The 18778-nt window shown below is 40.9% G+C and overlaps 2 protein-coding genes across 4 annotated transcripts in view; one reads left to right on the plus strand and one right to left on the minus strand.

Moving 5' to 3' along the window:
• Positions 1-257: 257 nt before the first annotated feature.
• On the minus strand, positions 258-4148 carry PEX12 (peroxisomal biogenesis factor 12). The gene is made up of 3 exons (XM_014862228.3): positions 3417-4148; positions 2543-3096; positions 258-1533 (listed from the first exon to the last, which is right to left on the minus strand). The coding sequence occupies exons 1-3, from the start codon at positions 3540-3542 to the stop codon at positions 1134-1136; spliced, it is 1080 nt and encodes a 359-aa protein (XP_014717714.1). The 5' UTR covers positions 3543-4148; the 3' UTR covers positions 258-1133.
• Positions 4149-9404: 5256 nt separating this feature from the next.
• AP2B1 (adaptor related protein complex 2 subunit beta 1) overlaps positions 9405-18778 on the plus strand; it is a 113318-nt gene continuing 103944 nt past the window's right edge. For 2 of the 3 annotated variants that reach the window (XM_014862224.3, XM_014862227.3), the window contains exons 1-2: positions 9405-10429; positions 15979-16038. In XM_014862224.3, coding sequence (XP_014717710.1) covers positions 16002-16038 — 37 coding nt within the window. In that variant the 5' untranslated portion in view covers positions 9405-10429; positions 15979-16001. Of the gene's footprint in view, positions 10430-13166; positions 13186-15978; positions 16039-18778 lie in introns of those variants that run through there. The other variant, XM_070482809.1, reaches the window with a different exon arrangement.

The raw sequence follows: 18778 nt of genomic DNA on the forward strand, positions 1-18778 counted from the left end.
CATTAATATGAATTTTTCTACATAGGCAACTTAAGTGTTTCTGTAGTATTCCTGATACAAGGTATTTTATACAAGGCTGAATTCTCACTGTTGGGAGTAGAGGACTTTTTTTTTTTTTTCCAAGTAAGGATTAGCGAAAAAAACCAAAATGTTTATACAGAAATATCTCAAAAAATCAAAGATGGTCTGACCGAAAAATTTACTTTAAACACCTCAAGTAATCTTTTAGTTTCCACGTAATCATGACATGTGACAGCTCTTTGCCAAAAACATTTATTCTTGAAATTTACTTAAGTGTTTCATAGAAACTAGTGATAGCCAGAATAATTCATGCCAGTTTAGCAAACGCTTAACAGCAAGTAGAAAGAGTCTATGGAAAGATGCTTTCTTTACATAGTCATAGATCAGTATTTTACTTCATCTCTTCATTGCTTATTAGCTTGGCTTTCACAGTGAAATCTTCAGACTATTCTCTATATACACTTAACCCCTATTTTCCTTTAACCAGTTTCCCAAGAAAGATATGTATGGCTCATAAAGGAATCTTTAAAAGTTGACAGACTATAGCAGATGTTACTTAATTAATGGGTCACAGCCTATGGAAGGAGCCATTGTTTTTTTCAAGTGTTTCTAAGTATTTTTATAAAGAGCAGGTCCACATTTCACATTGTTTGCAAACCGATAAAATCTATTCCTCATAGGCACATAAATGCTTTCTTTTCTAAAGAAAAAGCCTGCCTCCCCTTCACCACCCACTTTCTGAGGTCTAGCTTGGGTTTTTCCTGAGAGCATCTATACCTCTTGTCCTTTAAGGAAGGAGATAAGAAAAGCTTCTGTGCTAATTATCCTCTTTTATCCACTTCTTCTACACTGGCCTTCCACATCCCCTGCCACTCCTGATTCTCTTATTCTAGAACGGCTTGGTCAACTCTAAGTAGGGGTCTAGGGAGCAGGCTAAAAGGTTAAGATCAATGGGTATATCCTTTTAAGGAAATCCATATAGTTGTTTAAAGTTCATACAATTATGAATTGAGGCTAAGAAGTATCAAACAATGCTATGTACCATGCTAAAAAACCAGCCCTCTGGCCTTTCAGTGCAATAATTTTGTTGTGAGATAAGATGCTAATCCCATTCAGTTCTCAGGGGAGTACAGTTTAATTAGATGTTGTACTTCTGTTGGATAACCTGTGATAGGACAAGCTTGGTGACTTCTCACGTAATTAAACACACAGCGATAACAAAACACATAGCCAGAGGTGGCAAGAACAGTATCGTTCACCCGGGTTTTACGACACAGTGGGCACACAGTCTTCATTTTGGGTAACAGAGGAGAATCAGAATTGTAGTCTAGGTGTACAGGCGGTGGTGGAGTAGGCAGGGCAGTCAATGATTTGATGGTTTCTTGATTTTCAGATGAGTACCACCACTCAAGAAACTGCAGGAAGAATACACCCACAGAAAGGCCAGTAGAGAGGGATATGGCAACGCCCCCCACAGCTTTCTTCAACGCTGACTTTATCTTCTCACTAATGCTGTTGGGAGAGTAAAATAAGGAGGCAAAAGGAGAAACTGTTTGTTTACGTATAATCACAGAATGACTAATATAAATGCATTTATGCAGTTTTCATCAGAATCATTGGTTCAGTTTGGGGATTGAATAGTTCTTAGCTTGGCAGTGTCTCCTTAAAGATCTGTTCTAAATTATTCCCTCTTTCTGACTTACAGTGTTTTAGGAGTATAGGAGCTAAGCTTTGTTTTTTGTTTTCTTTTTCCTCCCCAAAGCCCCAGTAAATAGTTGTATATTCTAGACGTAAGTCCTTCTAGTTCTTCTGTGTGAGCTGCTGCCACAGCATGGCTGCTGACAGATGAGTGGTGTGATTCCATGCCCAGAAACTGAAGCCAGGCTGCCAAAGCCGAGTGGGCTGAACTTAACCACTAGGCCATCAGGGCTGGCTCTAAGCTTTGTTTTTAATGACTAAGGTTTTCTGTGTTTTGAGAAAGAAATTAGTGAAACATTGATTATATAAACTTTTTTGTTTGTTTGGTGGAAGACAGTATATCCAGAAAAAAAACTCACTTAAAAAATAACTTAGCAGTATTGAGGAATATATTTGAACTTGCAGGAGAACACAAACACTAAAAGCGGTGTAGCATTGTAGTTAATGCACAGTCTTTAGAATTGTATTGATCTGGCTTGAGTCTCAGCTCGGCCTCCTAGCTGTGTGGCCTTGCCAAGGTACTTAGCTGTTAGGGCCTAGTTTCCTCAACTGTTAAATGGGGCTACTGCCTTTATTTCTTGCAGTTGATGAGGATTGAGATAATGCATGTAAAACACCTGGTGCATAGCAAGTATTCATGAAAATATAGCTAGTACGAGGAGGAAGCTTACCAGGATGGCAGTCCTTGTTCAACGGACACAAGAATTTTTCTGTGATTTTATGAACTGCCTCAAAGTGGACTGAGGGAGGTGAATTTCATAAAATGGGGATAAGATTTTAGAATTTAATAAGCAAAGATTTGGGGGAGATGTTAAGGCCTTACCTTCTGGCTGGTTGCTGCATCCTGCTGGCCTCTGCTGGTTTGTGCTCCAGAGACTGTATGTCCTGAAGTGTAAGTCGACCTAGCCGGACTCCAGCCAGACTCAGCAGTGGGGAGTGATGCTGAGCCTTTCCAAGGATGTATCGAAGTTGTTGTACAAGAAACCAGCCTTCCCAGGCCATGTTAACAAATGGGTAAGCTGCCAGAAAGGCTCTGTAAAATCGTTTCCAGCGAGAAGAAGGGGGATGGATAGAATATTCATCCTCTTCTCTCAGGCTAGAAACCAGCTTCTCCAGCTTCACTTTCAGGTAGGGAAGAAGAACCAGGAACATAACTGACTTCCAGAGCTGCTTCTTTGGGAGACCAGCACTGGCCAATCTCTGAAGCTTGTGCGTATCTCCCGTTACAATCCTCTTTAAGCCATAAAAGTTTTCAGAAAATGAGGCACTGGTTTTAGATAGATAATGCTGCTGGAGCAGAAGATCTAGCAGGGTAAAGATTTCATCAAACCACCTCCAAAAGAAGCCATAGTGGGCAGGATTGGATTCTGCAAGAACCTAAAGCAAAATAAATCAATAAATGAAATTCATTCCATTACATTGCTGCTATGCCATGTATTTATATTTCTTTTTTCCCCTCAATTCTACACTGGATTTAACCAAGTCACTTCTTTTGGGGTCTACCCTAACCTCCCTGAAGTGCTGAGTATTCGGTACAGACCTCTACACATAACAGGGACTCAATAACTGATAAATCATAGGATATGAATTACATGCTAATTGGTTATTTCAAAACGTGTGCTATCAAATAAACTCAAATTATTGGTTTGGTTTTTGCCCAGTCGTCCCTAAAACTTTTCAGAGAATTAATACCTTACCTTGACCACATGCTGAAGAGCAGGTCTCACTGCTGTCATTAAACTGTCTTGTGCTACCACCTCAAAGATGGATGGCTGGTCATCCACCGCAGAAGCAGTTGTGATGTGAGCCCCGTGCTCAGCCATAGTTTCCTGTGTGCACTGGGTTTCACTTTGCCCACAAACTCTCTAAACATGAACTTTCTTAGGGTATTAAATGGGTGCTCAGTCTTAAAAGTAATCTTTCTGCAGGATAACGTAACTCCTCTCTCAATTATGCGGGGGGCGGGGTGGGGGGGACCTCTCCTAGAGGCAGAGGGAGGGGTCTCAAATTTAGCAGGTTAAGAACGCAGTTAAGGCAGACGTGGTGGAAGAGGTGGGAGTGTGGAGGTGACTTGTCAAATGCACCTCACAGGGCAGAGCGTGACTATGGGGGACAGCTATGGGCGAAGGAGCGCTGTCCTCTCGACCTGCAGTCCTGGAGGCTGCGGATCAGGGACTCAATCCTGAGGGCTCAAAAGCCAGCCGGCTCTGCGGGCAGAGGTGCCAACGCGGGCCCGTACGAGAGGACCGGCTCCAGCTGTCAGCTGTGAAGTACCCCCGCCCGCCCCGGTCCTTGCGCGCCGACCCCAGGACAGGCGCGAAGGACCCACCAGGCCACGTTTGACGCGGGGCCTCCGCTTTGTGACAGAAGCCGGACCCGGAAATACGAGCGCCGGGCGTGGGGACGGCCGGCGGAGGAGAGGCGCTCTAGCCCCGAATGTGGCCCCGAAACCGGAATTAGAAAACTCTATGACCGCACCAGTACTGCCGCTTCCGCCCCCGCTGACAGTAAAGGCGGCGCTTGGGGCTCGTTTGTTTTGCTTTCCGTAGGTGGTTTTGCATCCCATCTTCGGTGGGGAGCTGGCACTTTGAATTTCTCTGTGCAGAGGAGCGGGAGCTCGGCCCCGCGCCGAGGCCTTTGTTTCCGCGGGCGATCGAGTTAGTGGCAGAGGGACGAAAGGGAATATGCAGATGCGAAGTCTCTCTCGGTGCGGGGCGGGGGCGGTGGTTAATTTATATTCAGCTACCTTTCGGGAAGGCTTTGGAGCGACGTAGCTGGAGATGGAAGCCTTAGCATTATTGCTGCCGGTTAGAGAGAAGGATGATTAGAATGCTGTTCCTCAAAACTTGAGACGATTACTTTTCATTCAAGCTGGTAGTTTAACTATCTTCCAGGTTTGGTTACATTCAAGCCTAACTCTAGACACGTGCTGCAGTAGGTGAAAATGGTTCCTACCCTTGTACACGCTGGGATGTATCACGTTAGCGATATGAATTCAACGCTAAGACGGAGGGATCCTATTGAATTTTAACTAGGATGAACTGGGGAGGCTTGACAGAGAAGGTACTTTTCATTGTTTGCCTACCAAAGTTCATATAATTTATCTTACTGTTAGTGAAGTGCTTTTACATCGTATGCAACTTTGCCTCGTTAGAATTGCTGATAGAGTTTTGTTGAACTTGGATAATCCTTAAAGTTCAACTTCTCTCCCTCTGCAACCCCTCCCCCACCCTGGGCTAAATAGCTAGCAATAGAAGGTCTTACACATGGCCCTAGAGGACCTTATGGTATAAAGATAGATAATTGGTTTGTTTGAGAATCCTCAAAAACAAGATTTGGGTTTAATTGTTTGAATAGGAGAGAAAATCTTGGAAGTTAACCATAATTATAGTTCCAAAAAGTGTTTTTTCCTCTACCAAAATACCTGCCAGAGAAAAGTCACATTGAAATAAGGTTTTTACCTTACAGAGTTTTAAGGACTAGAGATGCTGTTTCATTATCTCTAATATGTGCACCTGGCACATATTAGGTGCCTGCTTAATGGTAGATGTTATATACAGCCTTTTCTTTTGTTTTTCTCTCTCTCTTTTTTTTTTTTTTGATGATTAGCCCTGAGCTACCTGCTGCGAATCCTCCTCTTTTTGCTGAGGAAGACTAGCCCTGAGCTAACATCCATGCCCATCTTCCTCTCCTTTATATGTGGGATGCCTATCACTGCATGGCTTGCCAAGCGGTGCCATGTCCACACCCGGGATCCAAACCAGTGAACCTTGGGCCGCTGACAAGCGGAACGTGCAAACTTAAGCGCTGCGCCACTGGGCTGGCCCCTGTACAGCTGTTTCTTAAGTGAACGGCAAAAAGGCAAAGTTGAGAAATAGCATCAACTAAAACAAGCAGAGAGTTAAACATTTGTATCAATTAGGGTTCTTCAACAGAAACAGGCTAAACTAAAAAGAAAGGTATTAGAAATATATGGAGTAGCTAACAAAGTAAGAAAGCCAGTTCTGAAAGACAGAACTACACAATCCTATTGGATCTCACTAGCAAGAATTGGGAAAGTCTTACCCAGGCAACGTTTTGCAGTGAATGAGCTTCAACACATTTCTGTCACTGCACTTATGATTCAAATTCCTATTGCCCTATCTTAGTTCAGATTTCCTCTCTACTGTTTCACTGTTAGCCAGAAGAGGGCAAGACACCTTGATTAATAGTCCTTTGAAGATACTCCAAAAGGAAACTAAGTTATTACATGAGAAAACAGAAAGACAGTCAAAAATAACAAATGTCAAGTATTGCAGCCAACAAATAATAGACACTTATTACAAATCCCACCTTCAGGTTTATGATGTAGTAGCAAAGACACATAAAAAGTGATAGCACTTGTTAAAAGGTATTAAGAGCCATCAGATAGGTTAATATGGTGTGAGTTTAGAGGAAGAGAGAACCACCAGATGGGAAAAATAAGGCCATTCAAACTGGCTTAAACAGGAAGCCTATATTGGCCTATGTAACCAAACAAAAGAAAGAACATTGTTTCTAACCTCCTTTTTTTTATCTCAGCTTCTCTCTGCCATTTGCTTTCTAATACAGTGATGTAACCTGGTACCTCCTGTACTCATAACAGATGTCCACTGAGAAAGTTTTGTGGATTAGGTGGACCTCAAAAGATGAGTACATTTGGGGTAAGTCACAGTGATGGTGTTAGGGCTTTCCAAGCTAAGGGAGCAGGAGGAGTGTATATAAGGAGAAAGTTATTAAGTTGGCTTTAAATGTAGAGCCACAAAAAGGAACAGTAGGAATATGTTGAAAGTAGATTTAAGTGAATTATGGAGGGTCTTAAATGCTAGTTTTAGTACTTTGTGGACATTCATTCATTTATTCAATAAATATTGAGTACCTCCTATGTGCCAGGCATCATGTTAGGCTCTGGGTATAAAGTAGTAATAAAAAGAGACATGATATCTGCCCTCATGGAATTTACAGTCTAATTGGGAAGGGAAATAAATAAAAATACATAATTTACAAATTGAATAAGAGGGGCTGGGGGGCCAGCTCTGTGGCCAAGTGGTTAAGTTCACGCACTCCACTGCGGCGGCCCAGGGTTCGGATCCTGGGCACGGACATGGCACCACTCGTCAGGCCATGTTGAGGCGGCGTCCCACATCCCACAACTAGAAGGACCTGCAACTAAGATATACAACTATGTACTGGGGGGGGGGGGGGTGTTGGGAAATAAAGCAGAAAAAAAAAAAAGAAAGATGCCTGAAGCTTTACACAACTGTTAAAAAAAAAAAAAAAAAGAGGGCTGGGATCGGGGTGGCAGAAGGAGCTGAAAGAGCAGAACATTTTAGATTGGGTAATCAGGGAGTGCCTTTTTGAGGAGATTACAATTAACCTGAGACTTAAATTATGGGAGGCCAGTCATTTGAGGAGTTGGGGAAAAAGAATATTAGGCAAGAGGAGCAGTATTCTTGAAGGCCCTAAAATGGGAAAGAGCTTGGCGTTATTTGAGGGCTACAATAGCTAGCCAAAGTTGAAATGAGGAGTGACTGAAAGGCATAAAATGATTTTAGAGAGGTAGACAGGGGCCAAACCATGCAGGGACTCATAGACCATGGGACGGAGGCTGGATTTTAGTCCAAGTGCAATGGGAAGCCATTGAAGGATTTATACACCAGAATCATGGTTAGGTTTGTACTTATAAAATGACCCTGTAATCGTTATATAGCTGTGTTTATTTTGTGCAGATTCATGAAGCTTTATATTTACATTGTGTGCACTTTTTTTTTTTTGAAGGTTTGTCATACTTCAAAAAAAGTTAAACAAAAACCTGGCTTCTGTGTGGATAAAGATTGGGAGGAGAGTTGAGGTTTCTAGTAGTTCAGGCAAGAGGTGATGGTGGCTTGGACTTATGAGGTGGAATAAAGGGGATTGGATGAATTTGAGATATTCTGAAGGTAGGATGGACAACTTGGAGATGGATTGGATGTGGCAGTTAAAGGAGATAGGGAAATGAAGAATGTCCTTCACGTTTCTGGCTTGAGCAATTCAGTGTAATTTATTGAAACAATCATAGCAAATATTTACATAGTCCATACTATGTGCAGGCATAGTTCTAAGTGCTTTACATAGACTAATTCACTTCATCCTTGTAATAATATTATGATTGGATATTACTATTTCTCCCTTATTTGCATGTGTGAAGAAGATTGCCCCTGAGCTAACACTGTTGCCAATCTTCCTCTTTCTGCTTGAGGAAGATTGTCATTGAGCTAACATGTGTACCAATCTTCCTCTATTTTATGTGGGGTGCCGCCACAGCATGGCTTGATGAGCAGCATGTATGTCCTCGTCCTGGATCTGAACCTACTAACCCTGGGCTACTGAAGTGGAGTGTATGAACTTAACCACTACATCACCGGGCTGGCCCCCCACTATTTCTCCCATTTTATAGATGACAAAACTAAAGAAAAGAGCACACAGATGGGGAAAACTGGGAGAAGAAGAGATTTTGGATATATTAGGCAATGAGGAGCTGTTGAAAGTTTTTGAACAGGGGAGAAATATGAATCAAAGTTCTTCAAGATTTTTCTGGTGGCATCTTCTTTACGAAATCCACCTCTGTCTACTGGGAGTTGTATCTGAAACCAGGTTTTTCAAACATTCCCCCCATCCCCTTATGATATCCTTAATTTGGGTGGGCCATAGAGTTACCCATCAGTGTGGTTAGTAATGTGGTGGTGAAGTTTGGGGAACAGGTCAAGGCTAGCGATAGAGATTCTAGAGTCATCTGGGTAGGAAAGATAATTGAACCAAGGGTTTTGCTAAAGGGATAGTGTAAAGAAAATGTATGAGTATAGAACTGAAAAAAAAAACCTCCCTGCTACTCTCTCCCTCAAATACCATCCTGTATCTCTTCTCTTTTCAGCCATACTTTCTTATGGAGTTATCTGTAACTGCTGTTTTCATTTCCTCACCTCCCACTCATCCTCAAGCTTCAGCATGACTTTTGCCTTTCTATCTCTACCGATGTTCTCAGCAATGATATCAAAGACATTTGTGTTGCTAAATCTTTGGACACTTCAGCCCTTCTTCTCTCTATAGCAACTGATCCTGTTGACCACTCATTCATACATTTATTCATTCAACAAATTTTGGGAAGGGGGTGCTAGGCCTCAGAGGTAGAAGACTGAACAGATTGGTATAGTTCCTACTTTCATGAAACTCTAAAAACATCCTAAAACATTGTAACTGCTTGCTTTTCCTTCTACCTCTCTGACTACTCTTCTCAGTCCCCTTTGTATTTTGGTTTCCTCAGCTTCTGCCCCAGGGTCTCACTCTCTTCATTCTTTTTTTTTTTTTTCTTTAACTAAATACTTTTTTTTTTTTTAAGAGCAGTTTTAGGTTCATAGCAAAAGTGAGGGGAAAGTAACAGATTTCTAGGTCTGGGTTTCTCAAAGGAAGTTAACGTTTGTGTAAGCACACCTATTACATGCTTGGTGCTTTACCTACTTTATCCCCTTTAAGCTTCACAAGCTGAAAGAGATATATCACTGGATTTATTTCACAGATAAAATTAAAGTTGGGGGGACATTTGGTAACTTTCCCAGTCACATTCAGGGCAGGGATTGGAACGCAGATCTAATGCCATCTTAACCTCTTTTCCTTGCATCACTCTCCTCTAGTACCACTGCCCATGTATAGTCCTGGGCTGGATCACCGTTGTCCACACTACTGAACTGGTGACAAATAAACGGCAAGAAATAGAATATATTGGAATATATGAGGAAGCCATTAGGTGTAAACCTAATTCTGCCTGACTTTGTTTTCCCCAAAGGGCCTGACATGGCCATTGAGCATGTGTTCTATATCTGCTTTAAGCTTTGCTATGTCCCAAAGAACAAATGGCCTTAAGATAAACGTGCAACTCCCCCAACATTGGCGTTTCCTTAAGGATAAGCATCTCTCCATGGCTAGGAACTGATTGCTGCACCCACCTGTGACCACCCAGCTCAAGACAGCAGACCTACTACCCTGACGTGTCCATCAATCGCTGTGCTGACAGAGCAGTCTTGTGACTATTATAAAATGGACATTTCTATCATATGTGTGACGGTATATAACCACACTGTACACCCCCACTTCTTTGTTGCCCTTCCTTCCTTGGAGAAGGAAGGGCCTGGGCTATATGGTCCTCACATTTGGCTCGGAATAAACTCACCCCAGTTTTCATTTATAGATTGGTTATGGATTATTTTTGTCGACACTGGCCAGCGAAATTAGCTGAGTTCTTTCCTTTTTTAAGAAAGGAAAAGGCTATTTCACCTTCTCTGTGTGTAAGCTTTTTAGAGAATTCTGCGAGGAAAAATATCCAGGGAACATCAGCTTAATACATCCCTTTGGAAAGCCACTGAACTGTCTTTTAGACCCGGGTCTCAGGCCTCTTTCTGACCAACCAAGAAAAAACAATCTTCCCACCTCCAACACGACACACAGCACCGCCTTTCTGGTTCTCCAGCGCGCCCGGATGACGTCAGGCGGCGAGGTTCTCTGACGTCAGAGTTTCCTGTCCACCATCTTTGTCCCTGGCAAAGTGGGTTTTGCGCAGTGGCTTAGACCTGGAGGAGTCGTGACGTGCAGGAAACCATTACAACACCGCTCGGGCCGTGCTCCCTGGCTGCTGCCACCACTCCCCTCGTCCTTGCCTCCGGTGAGTTCAAGGCAGCTAACTTTGGGGTGTGTCCTTCATTGATGGGGAGAGAGGGAACCCCGGCTTGGTTTGGAGACGGGCGGAGGAGAGGAAATCCTAGGAGCGTGACCGTTGAGGATGGAGTGAGCCGTCGGGTGTGACCGTTGTGAGGGAGAGGGTTGCAGAAAGGGACGCCACCGCTCTGGCAGGGCGAGGGAACCTTCGGGTGTGGCAGCTGGGAGTTGGGGGGCACTGGGGCTGCAGGTATGTTCCAAGTCGGGGATAGGAGGGCCAGAGGCCAGGGGTGTGGCCGGTAGAGGCTGGAGGCCGATGGGAGAACCTTCCTCCTTTCCCACTTGGCGTCGTTCATTGAGCGGCTGGGACGTGTCCAGCTGGTAAAAGGGAACAGGGATTCCCCCACAGGTTAGCCCATTGATGGGCAGACCTCACCGGTCTCCCGTAATTTGCGGTTGAGACACCTCTCCCTCCCCTCGTAATGGAGGCACATATCCCTAGAATCTTAGCCACCTGGGCAAAGAAGAGGAATTCCTGACACTTGGGGGAAGGGAAGAGAAACCTCCAAGATTGACCTGATGTGAGAGTCGGGGAAGAGGGTGGGGGTAAATCTTAGCCTGGAATTTTTTCTTTCTGGGCTTAACAGGAATGATCTGGTTTGAGAAATATTGTAGATTAAGCCAGAGGTAAAGAAACTGGAACTTCCTGTTATTTCCCTGTACTTTGAATCCAAAGAATTTATTCATACTGTTTGTTTTCAGAGCAGTCTTCTATTTGGGGGGCAGGTTTTTATTGAACTCACTTGGCTGCTTCATTATGAAGCAGTATGAATAAAGTGTGGATGCTTTATTAAACTTTGAGTTTTGGAAAAGTTTTTTTTTTTTAAACGCCAAACACTGCATCATAATGTGGTTTAAAAGAAAGTAAAGAAAACGCAATATGTTTAGAAAAGACAGAATGACGAAGAAGGTGGTCTCAGTGAGGAACAATTTAAATTATTAATTACCTTCCTGGTATACTTCTGTTGCTTAGCCTCAGGGTACACTTACAAAGTAATAATAGAAAGCAGCAGATGAAGGAGATGCAGCTGTACAAGAAAACGTGTAACACGTTCCGATGATGACTCAGCCTGGTGGTGAGGTGAGAACTGTTTGCAGGTGTCTTAAGTTAACCTCCCAAGGAAGCAGGAGGACTCTCTTCTGCAGGCTGCCTCACTGAAAGTTGAGTGGTAAAAATTAATATAAAACTAATATTCTGGGAACTAAGAGATTCAAGAAAGTCCAGTTCTTCCCTCTTTTCTTTTTTTTCTTAAACAGATCCATATTTTAAAATATTACATTTTAGGCAAAGGTTTGAACCAGGCTGAACAAGGAATGAATTAGATAGGACACGTTCTCCTTTCTTCCTTCTTTCCTTCCTTCCGGGCTTAGGTTTTCTAGAGTATATTGGTTATTTCAGTTAAGAAATGGATGTAAAACTTGAGCTGCTTTTACTGTATAACATTAACAAATTACTTTGTAGTCTGTCATAGTTAAAATTACAGGTGTATCTTTTACTTTCTTATGAGCTAAGTGATACCTGAAGATGCTATTTTCTTTGCATTATTATTAAAATATCTGATTAGCACCTCTCACCCTTGTAATAAAGGATTGCTGAAATGACCTTTCTGGTTTATAATTTGGTTAACTCTTTGGCCAGTTTTTTGCTACGAGCACCAAACTCTGTGAAGCTCAACTTTATGTGAAAAGAAGGGATTTAGTGGCCTCACCGACTCTGCTTTAGCTGCCACTTCCCAGAGAGCCATTTGAAATGAAAACCCTATTAATTTTTTCTGGCCTTATTTTCTTTAGAGGGACTGGAAGGAGGGAGAAGTAGGAGAGAAGGGACTATCACAACCTATATTTAGTAGAAACTAGGTTATGTTAAATCTAGATACATAATCCTGTGCAGGGAGGCCTTCTCTGAAGTGAGGTGACATCACACTATGGGCTAGGACAAGTAAGAGTGACTGTGGTAGCTTTGTTGTTTAACAGTGTCTCTAGACCGTACCACAAGTCCTCAAAACAGCCAGGGTGACGTGTCTAGTTTGATCTGGTAGAAAGGTAGTTGGAGGAGCTTGATTTTCGAAACTCTTCAGCAAATACTTGATTTTTTTCCTTGAACTCTATCTTGGCTGCTTTCTTCTTTGGCTTCTAATGCAAGCAGTTTTCACCATCCTATATTTTGGAGACTCTGGCTATGTCCATCTCTGGCAAATGATTAAGTATATAATATTTTAAAAATATATACATATGTAACTTTTTGAGGTGAAATTCACACAGCAAAAAATAAACCATTTTATGGGGCCAACCCAGTGGCATAGCAGTTAAGTTCACATGTTCCCCTTTGGTGGCCTGGGATTCGCTGGTTCAGATCCTGGGTGTGGACCTATGCACCGCTTGTCAAGCCATGCTGTGGCAGGTGTCCCACCTATAAAGTTCAGGAAGATGGGCATGGATGTTAGCTCAGGGCCAGTCTTCCTTAGCAAAAAGAGGAGGATTGGTGGCAGATGTTAGCTCAGGGCTAATCTTCCTCAAAAAAAAAAAAAAATTAACCATTTTAAAGTGAACAGTTCAGTGCCAGTGCCAGTTAGTACATTCACAGTGTTGTGCAACCACCACCTCGTCTTATTTGTTTTTCTTTAACTGATTTTCATTTTTCTTGGATTTTCTTTTGGCTTAAGGCAGGAACTGACTTGATACGATGTTTCTCTGCCAACATGGGTAAGAGATGTAAGAGATATTTCATTAATGTTGTTTACAGCAGTGTGTGTTAAGAATGTTATATGTTTCTCCCTTCTCTTTAAGAGCTGGTGTTTTTAATTTAGGATCTAAGATTACTTGATTCTCTCCCCTTCCCTGAAATTTTGTGGGTGGTTACATTATTCTTTTGTTTGTTTGTTTGAGGAAGATTAACCCTGAGCTAACATCTCCTGCCGATCCTCCTCTTTTGCTGAGGAAGACTGGCCCTGAGCTAACAACAGTGCCCTTTTTCCTCTACTTTGTATGTGGGACGCCTACCACAGCATGGCTTGTGACAAGCAGTGCAAAGGTCCGCACCTGGGATCCTAACCAGCCAACCCTGGGCTGCTGAAGCAGAATGTGTAAACTTAACCACTGTGCCACTGGGCTGGCCCCCATTATTTAATTAAAAACACTTAATGCTCTCAATGAATAGGACAGAAATATATTCCTTGACAATGAAATTTTTTAAGGAAAACAATAAATGTATGGGTCACTAATAAAGGTAGGGTTTAAGACAAGATTAATTTAATGTTTAACAGATTGTCTTGAAAACTTCTGTTAAGAATTTAATGTGTGTATGTGTATGAGCGCTTTAGAAAAAAAGAACAATTTTTGTACTCTTTTTCAAAGAAACTGGGTGAAAAATTCCAAGCAGGTTTTGTTTTTAAATCTCCAGCAAGTTTTAAGTTTTGATGATTCCAAAGAACTTAGAATGGCATAATAACAGTGTGGACAGACCATAATGGCCTTGAGCTATGGCCGCAATGTCTGGCTCTAGTAACCATTTCTGAGTACTGATTTTTCTGTTTGTAAGTTCTTAGATGATAACTTCAGATTTATTCCTGGTCTTTTATGTGAAGGACTCCTTTATTCAATTTGCCCACTTCACGTTTAGTTTGCATTGTGAATGGATTAAATGATTATAACATTCTTTGAATTTTTGCTAGCAAGGCACTATGAAAATATTGCATAAGGCAAGCCTCTGTTAGTTGTAACAAATATTATCAAAACAGAAATTTCTGCATTCCGTAATGGTATTTGTGAGTTCTAGCTCACTTCTTTTAACAAGATAGTTCAGTGAAATTCTGGTACAACCTAAAGCACTATTTTATAAGGATCAGGACTGTAAATAGTAAGTAACTGCATGGAAAGAGAGCAAATGGGTCTAATTTCCCTTGGGTTGTCCAAGTAGCATGTTTTAGAGATCAGATTTGAGTCAAGCTTTTTTTATTATTTCCTGTTTTTCTGGCTTGTTTTCTTTTTCCTTAATTACATGGATTTGTTTAGTGCTTAGGTCTTTTCTCTAAGATCATTACTGTTGTTTGCCAAATGTATTACCACTCAAGTTTGGCAAATATATTATCACTCATTTTTTTTGACCTGATGGTGATGAGCAGGTGCGAGGGCATCTCCCCTGAATTTGGTAAGAAGTATTGTAAATGATGGAGGTAAGCAAGAAGATATTCATTTTTGAGTGCAGAAGGAATGTTGTTTAAAATTTTTTTTTAATGTATTTGAAGAAGTCAGATACATTGGACAAAGTCTTAGAGTTTCTCAAATCAGAAACATTGTCTCATTATTTGGGGAGAAATGTGACCAGTCCATGTTGCTTTTGTTTTACTGGTGGAGCCATGTGCCAGTTGGATTAATTCTGGAAATTGGAACAGAAGAGTTAAAGTCGAGGCTGGGATCCGTGTTCTTTTAGGTTTTAACACCAGTTGTGATTCTCTTTTTTACTTAATGTGACTGAACAAATATCTCAGTTTTGTGCTTTGTTTTTAACTGTAAACTGATATTATTTATTCTTTGGGAATACCGTTGGGCTAAGTGTAGATTGTTGGAAATATGAAAATCATAATTTAAAAAAATCCATGTGCATGGATGGATCTTGAGTATATTACGTTAAGAGAAATAAGCCAGACAGAGAAAGACAAACACCGTATGATTTCACGCGTATGTGGAAGATAAACACACATGGACAAAGAGAACAGATTAGTGGTTACCAGGGGGAAGGGGGGTGGGGGTGGGCACAGGGGGTGAAGGGGAGTGCTTAACATGGTGATGGATAAATAATAATGTACAACTGAGATTTCACAATGTTGTAAACTATTATGACCTCAGTAAAAATAAATAAATAAAAATAAATACAAACAAACAAATCCATGTGTAAGGCATGTAAGGCCTCTCCAGATGTTTGTTGTAAAAGAATATTGTCCTACTTTAGGTTTTTTTTTTTCCTGAAAAAGATTGCTTTTATGGAAAGTTGTGTGTAATGATGACTAGGTTGGCAGAATTATTTTCTCTTTCAACCTTATGCTGCTTCAGAATACATGTTTTGGAGTGACTCCATCTTGAGGCAAGGAAGTAAATCATATTTTCCTGAATGCAAGATAATGGGGTGATCTTTCAAAACAAATTTTTCCTTACCTTAAATATTTGACTGACCAGCTGAAGGTGTATTTACAGAAAGGTCTAGCTTTAGGTCTTGGAGACTTTGAGGATATAATTGTAGATAAAAATCACAAAGCGATGATAGGTTCGGATTATCACTCGTTCCATTTGGCCTTTGGATTTTGCCCCAAATAGCTCCTCAGGCAAGAGTTACATTCTTGATTGTCTTTGCATCCCTTGACTCCCCAGTGATGGTGGTAAGGAAGAGGATAACTCATTTTTAAATACAGAAATTCTTGCATGTAAGTGTTCTTAAGATTAATTGACTATCTGGCTGGATGTAAATAACTTGGGTAAAGGAATTCTTTTCTCTTGCTTTAGGTGCACATTAAAGATCCAAAACCATGACTGACTCCAAATATTTCACAACCAATAAAAAAGGTAAGTATGAGAACCTGGTCAAAGCTTTGAGATTCTTCAGAAGTTGTGGCATAAGATTATCCAAAGTAGAATGTTGCTGACCTCTTCAGACACACATGTCATGGGCAGTCTCATTGGGCATCTGCTACTTCTAGAGAAACTGTATTGAGTGAATTATTAAAGTATAGGTTTTTAAAGGGAGTGCTGTGATGCCCATTGTTTTGACTTGAAGGTTCTGTTTTAGTGAAAGGAAGGGATCCAGCATTGACCCATTGAAGACTGATAGATCTGAGGAGGGCAAAAGAGGAAGAAGCACTTTTATTCTCTTTTGATTTTTCACTTGGAAATAAATATTTTACAACAAGGAGTACTATTAAAGCAATATGGATATGTAGATAAGTAAAAATGAAAGTTCTCTCCCTCCCTATTCCTGTTCTTGTGGGAAACTGGAGTGTGTATCCTCAGACTTCTTCTATGCATGTAAATGCTTATATTAATACATATGATTTTTTAAAATTTTGTCTTTAACGGAAAGGGAGTCATGCAAAACAAGGCGTAGAAGCTTGATCTTGGTTTCTAAATATCATTTCCTACTAAAAGGAGTCAGGACTACTTGGAAAAATGACTGATTCCAGGGCTGGATCAGGGGAAGTACAAGACGAACATGAACATCTTGTGCCGGAAAGCAAAGAAGTGCTCAAAAATGATGGACATGCCAAGGAGAGGCGTGGCCAAGTGTGAGATAATTTGAGAATTTAAACAAGTGATCATGGTAGTGGATTATAACTCCTTGAATAATAAAAACATGTACACATAAATCATAGTAGTAATGGATTTAGGCAAGAGATATCAGCGAATGCTATAACAACCAGCAGGTGAAAGTTTGATGAGGAACAGGTTATTTAAATAATCTCAAAGTATCCTTTCATAAGTTACTTACTAATTATAAAGGAAAAAAATCGTAACTTTACAGTGTTAAAACCTGGTGTTTACCACCTTAACCAAATATTCAATGTTAACATTACCAATAATGGGACAAATTAACATCATTTTCCTCTTGATGTGGTGCGCTGAGAAGAACATACCATCGCTGATGAAATATACTAGCCAAACTGCATAACCCCATTGTAATCATGAGGGAACACCATGACAAGCTCAAACTGAGTGCATTCTATAAAATAACTGGCCTGTACTTTTAAAAATGTCATTATCTTGGGGCTGGCCCCGTGGCCGAGTGGTTGAGTTCGCGCGCTCCGCTGCAGGCGGCCCAGTGTTTCGTTGGTTCGAATCCTGGGCGCGGACATGGCACTGCTCATCGGGCCACGCTGAGGCGGCGTCCCACATGCCACAACTAGAAGGACCCACAACGAAGAATATACAACTATGTACCGGGGGCTTTGGGGAGAAACAGGAAAAAAAATAAAATCTTTAAAAAAAAAAAATGTCATTATCTTGAAAGAAAGGCTTAGGAACTGTTTCAGATTAAAGGAGGCTAAAAAAGACATGATGATAGATGTGATGCATGATCCTGAATTGGATGCTGGCCCAAGGGGGATGGGGGTAAAACTGCTATAAAGGGCATTATCAGGACTTTTGAATATGATGTTAGATTAGATGATAATGGTATATCAATGTTAAATTCCCTGATTTTGATCATTGTATTATGGTTATGTAAGATAATTCCTGTTTTTAGGTATTATACACTGACATATTTAGAGCTAAAGAGACATGTCTGCAGCTTACTGTTAAATGATTCAGGAGAAAAAATGTGTAAATATAGAAAGTGTGATAAAGAAAAAGTGACATAATGTTAACAGTTGGGGAGTCTTGCAACTTTAAGATTAAAATGATTTCAAAAATAAAAAGTAGAACGGCACATTGTAGTGGCCTAGAGTGAGCAAGGAGCTCTAGAAAGTGCAAGCATCTGCCCTGTTCTGTCTTTTGGAATTATGTAAGGGTACCCAAGCTCTTCTGTTATAATACAGAAAACTCCACAGTGAGTTGCTTAATTATGTCAACTACTAGTCAGTGGCCTGCCTGACCTTGCCCTCACATTGGATTTGCCAGTGAGGTTTAAAACAATGCTAATGTCCAGATCCCTCCACCTCCTCCTCCCCAAGATATTCTGATTTCATTGGTCTGGAATATGACCTGGGGGTGGGGATTTTTCTTAATGTGTAGCCAAGATTGAGAACTCTTGGTAGCTGCTAGCAATACTTGGTAAATATGATTAAGGGAAGGGGAGGGGAAAAAAGATAAGAATTTAATAAAGTTGTAGTATATACGAGTTACCTTGCCTCACTTAATGTCCCTCTTTGGCTCTATCCAACTTCTTCCTCCCTATCTTTATTACCTACCCTTCACAAAAACCATTAGCCACTTGTCATTCGTTTTCAGCTTTTTTCTGATTCTCTTATCATTCTGAAATGTATTTATTTCTTCTGTTAACATTTTGGGTGCTTTGATGACCAAGGTATTGTCTATAATGGCATAAAAAGATAATTCTAAAACTCACTTGACTCTTGGAAACTTCTTTTGTAATAGGTCCTTGTAACCTTTTTTTATTCAGGGATTTGTAAAAGTTTGAGACTTACAGATGGAATCATGGCTGGGTAAATACCACATTTTAAAAAATGGATAGACTATGTTCCTTTTACTTCCTGCAACGCCCACCAGAGCTGCACTGGAACATATTCTTTAAGTTTATGCTGTTGAAATTGGAATAATTTCAGTTACATCCTGTTTTGATTCTTCAGCTCCT

This window comes from Equus asinus, chromosome 13 (genome assembly GCF_041296235.1).
Source record: "Equus asinus isolate D_3611 breed Donkey chromosome 13, EquAss-T2T_v2, whole genome shotgun sequence".
Taxonomy (NCBI): Eukaryota; Metazoa; Chordata; class Mammalia; order Perissodactyla; family Equidae; genus Equus; species Equus asinus.

Coding starts and splice junctions, on each gene's coding strand:
- PEX12 (XM_014862228.3), bottom strand. CDS start 3,542: ATGGCTGAGCACGGGGCTCACATCACAACTGCTTCTGCGGTGGATGAC. Junction 3,097..3,416: donor CTCTTCAGCATGTGGTCAAG/GTAAGGTATTAA, acceptor ATTTTGCTTTAG/GTTCTTGCAGAATCCAATCC. Junction 1,534..2,542: donor ATGCAGCAACCAGCCAGAAG/GTAAGGCCTTAA, acceptor CTCTCCCAACAG/CATTAGTGAGAAGATAAAGT.